This window comes from Eimeria mitis, genomic scaffold (assembly GCF_000499745.2).
Source record: "Eimeria mitis Houghton genomic scaffold, Emh_scaff1444, whole genome shotgun sequence".
NCBI classification, from domain to species: domain Eukaryota; phylum Apicomplexa; class Conoidasida; order Eucoccidiorida; family Eimeriidae; genus Eimeria; species Eimeria mitis.
Window position 1 is genome coordinate 1 of NW_013569268.1, and position 3,620 is coordinate 3,620.

The window sequence follows — 3,620 nt, forward strand, 5'->3', positions numbered from 1 at the left end:
AGTGCTCTCATGCTTGGAACGCTCTTTTGTCAAAAGTATACCCTGCCGTCACCTGACAGTCACACTGCACTGCCTAAGCAGAAGTTCGCGCAAGGCACCTCGCTCCTGCATGTTGCTGCTCCTACCGATGAAATGATAAAACAGTTTTCGGAAACCAAGAAACACGCTTTCTTGCAACATGTTCCGACAAGGTTAAAAGCCTAGATCAATTTGCAGTCACCCCTAATATCATAATATCACATCCTCAGGTGTTGTCTAAACGCACACTTTACGCAGCACCGGTGGACAGAGGCGAGGCCTCGCCTCGCTTCGCTTCAGTTGTGGGAAGTCAAAAGGAAATTTGGAGCTGCATCGGCTACCCGGCAACTAGTTACAAGCAATTGCCGGCTTGGTGCGTAGTATTAACGCGAAAGCACATTCACAGAGCAGGTTCCTGAATGCTGCAATGTCCTCGTTAAGCCAGGCCTGCGGCTGGATCGTTTGCATGGAACGGGGCAAACGCAGTGAGACCGAAAACTCCCAGGAAGATAAACAGAGTAAAATGCTATTGCAACGGTCGCCAGGCAAATTGTGGAACTGCCCAGGGGCGCTAGGAAGTGCGACAAAATATTCAAGTGTCATTTACACAATCCTGCTTAAACGGTTCTAAACACTGTCTCACTGTTGATTTACTTGTTTCAATACTCAGTGCATATACTACATATCAAGTGAATATTCATTGCCAAATCACTTGAAAAAGCGAAAAAGCCGATCACAGGGGGCCGGCTTAGTTTAGAGAGAGGATTGGCGGCACTCCTCGTCTTTCCAGCTGAAAGCAGTAATAAACTGGGATTATGTTTCCCTCGATGCGCTCACACTCCCTTTGTGCTTAATATATTTTAACTGTCGCCAAAAACCGCAGAACAGTCAGCCGTCGAGGTTTCCAGCACGCGAGCTCAATGCGCCCTGTGCTCAGCTGATATTATGGAGGGAATGCGAGGAATAAGTTCAGAAGCAGATATTATTCTTTTGAAATGTTCATTTGAACGGCAAATCGAAACACAAGCGGACTGAAACTTCTCCGCGCCAAGTGGACAAGTAAGTGTTCAACAGGTATCTACAGCGTTAGTGCATGCAGCTAAAGGGAACTATGTTGTGCCTGCACGTGCGGCCGCCGTGCTGCAGGAGTTGCCGCAATGTGGGCTCTAACTCAGCTCAGGCCGCCTTCTCTTTCAGGCTTTCGCGTCACCGGCGCCAGACCGCCTGGGGGCTGGAGGAGAGGTAAGGTAAGCTGCTTCCCAAGAGCGATTATCCTAAGTATTTTGACTGTACAGCAGTTCGTGACGGTCCTGAATACGATCGGAGGACCCCCCTCACACCCAACATGATACGTTAGCCAAAGATGAATCCCTTAGCAGCCTCAGTGTAGATGAATGGAGCCGCTTCGCCGCAAGGAATTACTGTGCAACGATTCCAGAAGATGAAACTGCTCATAACAGCGCCATTGTCAGAGCGATGCAGAAAAATAACGACAGCTGAATTTATACAACTCGTCGGTTCTGTTAGTGAGGAACCTCGATACATGGAATTTACTCCGTGAATCCCCTAGATTCAACTCTATGCAACAATTTAATTACTAGTGATCTGTTGAGTTTCAACTGCTCCGGTGCAGTAGCGATTGGCCAGATGTCGGCCGAGGCATACACCAGCAGGGAATGAATACGGTGCAGTGGTGTTGTATCCCTTTTCTTCTTGTTGTTTAATTCTTCAGACCATAGAAGAAGGAACAAAACATTCAACAAATTAAACATTTCAATATAAAATAATAAGAAGACGGTATGATGGCTTATGCTGCGAACGTGTGAGGTAAGCGTGCTCGTTTGTGGGGCTGACTGAGGGGTGGCTGAGTCATTAGAGGAGCTGATGCTAGGATGAGAGTTTATCTACATATTTATCAGAGTATTTCATCACAACTGATTGCGGCTTTCCCAGAGGAATCTGCAGAACCTTCGGACTCTGTCACTATCTTTGAAACAGCTGCGCCTTCTTCAGCTGTACACCCACCCCCCTTAGCTGTTCCATAGATTGCTGAGGCGGGTGCCGACCGCATTATTTGTTTATATATCCAATACCATGACTAGAACCTAACGACTAGCACGGAAGCTGTGGCTCTTCTATGGGCGCTGCTCACTGTTGACTCAGGGGGCCTACTGGCCGACGTGGGGGTTAGAAGGGGCCCCTCTGGTGTAGTTGTTGACACCTACCTTCCAAGCATACTGTGGATATACACTTTGCTAGAAAGGACATACTACAGGCTCCAGACCTCACCCTGAACAAGTCGGTTCATAGGGACGATGCAACACGACAAATCTCTACCTCTTCTAGACAATCCTGGGGCCGTTGAGGCCGCCTGCTTCGCTTCAGTTCAGCAACCATGCTGCTCAAAAGGGGGGGTTCCGGGCAGGGACCTCGACAAGGCTCGTCTTGCATACAAAACGAGAGACGTACACGCCACAAGGCAAGCGAACTTGGCTCCTGGGTGCATGTAGAGAGATAACAAGATCTCATAGTAGAATATGCATTCAGGGGGCGTGGTGTATTGACGCTTGATGGAAAGTTTTAACCACCGAGTTAAGATTTCTTTTTGGACAGCAAAAAAAAAAGAGTGCAAAAACTTTGAATTTGTTTCGCTTGTGTTGTCGTTTTCAGAGAGGCGCATAATCACCACCATCAACACAGCAACTACAATGAGTTGGCATGTGCTCATACAGAGTCTCACAAGCAAACATCTTCGGACTATTTGAAAGCAATAGTATTTGGGGGTCTCGATGGTGCGTGTATGCAACGGCTGCTCCCCCTACACCCTACACCCCTAAACTATAAACCATAAATCCTGGAACATATGGCTTGTTTCAGAGTTGAATTAGAGATGTTTTGAGTGTATTTTTATTGCAGGTATTGTTACTATTTTTGCTATTGTTGCGGGGTGCGTCGGCGCCAACTTGCATCCTTCAAAGGTTGTCATCATCGGAGTGGGAAACCTCTTAGCCGATGCAATCAGCATGGGATTCGGCGAGTTCGTCAGCTCTGCTGCAGAAGAAGATTTTGTGAAAAGTGAGAGAGAAAGAGAAGAATGGTAAGGCCAAGACCCTGCACTGTATAGACACCCGCAGGAATTTCTTGCTGCCATCACACTTCAATTCAATGCTAACGCGTTTAGAGCACCCTCTTATAGGGATATATATTCTGCATATATGATCTACATGCCATGCGCATATATATATATATATATATATATATATATATATTATGGGTTTATATATATCATATTTATTCTATAAACTGTTTATATGTATATATATGATCTATATTGTATATAACATGTATATAACACATGTATACGTAGGTTCTTTCTGAAGCAGTAACCAAATAACCTACGTTATACTAACAAAGCATGCATCCACCGCTGTGGAAACTGTAATTTTGTAGATTTGCACGCCTCAGTCGCACTCACTAAGCTGCAGTAGCTTTCCTAGTTTGCTATCTATGCTGCATTCTCTCCCCGACTTTGGGCTCTACCGCATAACATGCTTCTGCGATCACCGTAAAATTTCATCTGCATGTTTGTGTGTTATTAGTGA

At 45.9% G+C, this 3,620-nt stretch overlaps 1 protein-coding gene across 1 annotated transcript in view; it reads left to right on the top strand.

Annotated features, from left to right (window-relative positions):
• Window positions 1–2,333: 2,333 nt before the first annotated feature.
• Window positions 2,334–3,620, top strand: part of EMH_0037140 (integral membrane protein, putative) — a gene marked incomplete at both ends in the record, with an annotated part of 3,007 nt that continues 1,720 nt past the window's right edge. The window contains 3 exons of the mRNA XM_013495153.1: window positions 2,334–2,518; window positions 2,689–2,810; window positions 2,935–3,115. Of these exons, the coding sequence (XP_013350607.1) occupies window positions 2,334–2,518; window positions 2,689–2,810; window positions 2,935–3,115 (488 nt within the window). The remainder of the gene's footprint in view (window positions 2,519–2,688; window positions 2,811–2,934; window positions 3,116–3,620) is intronic.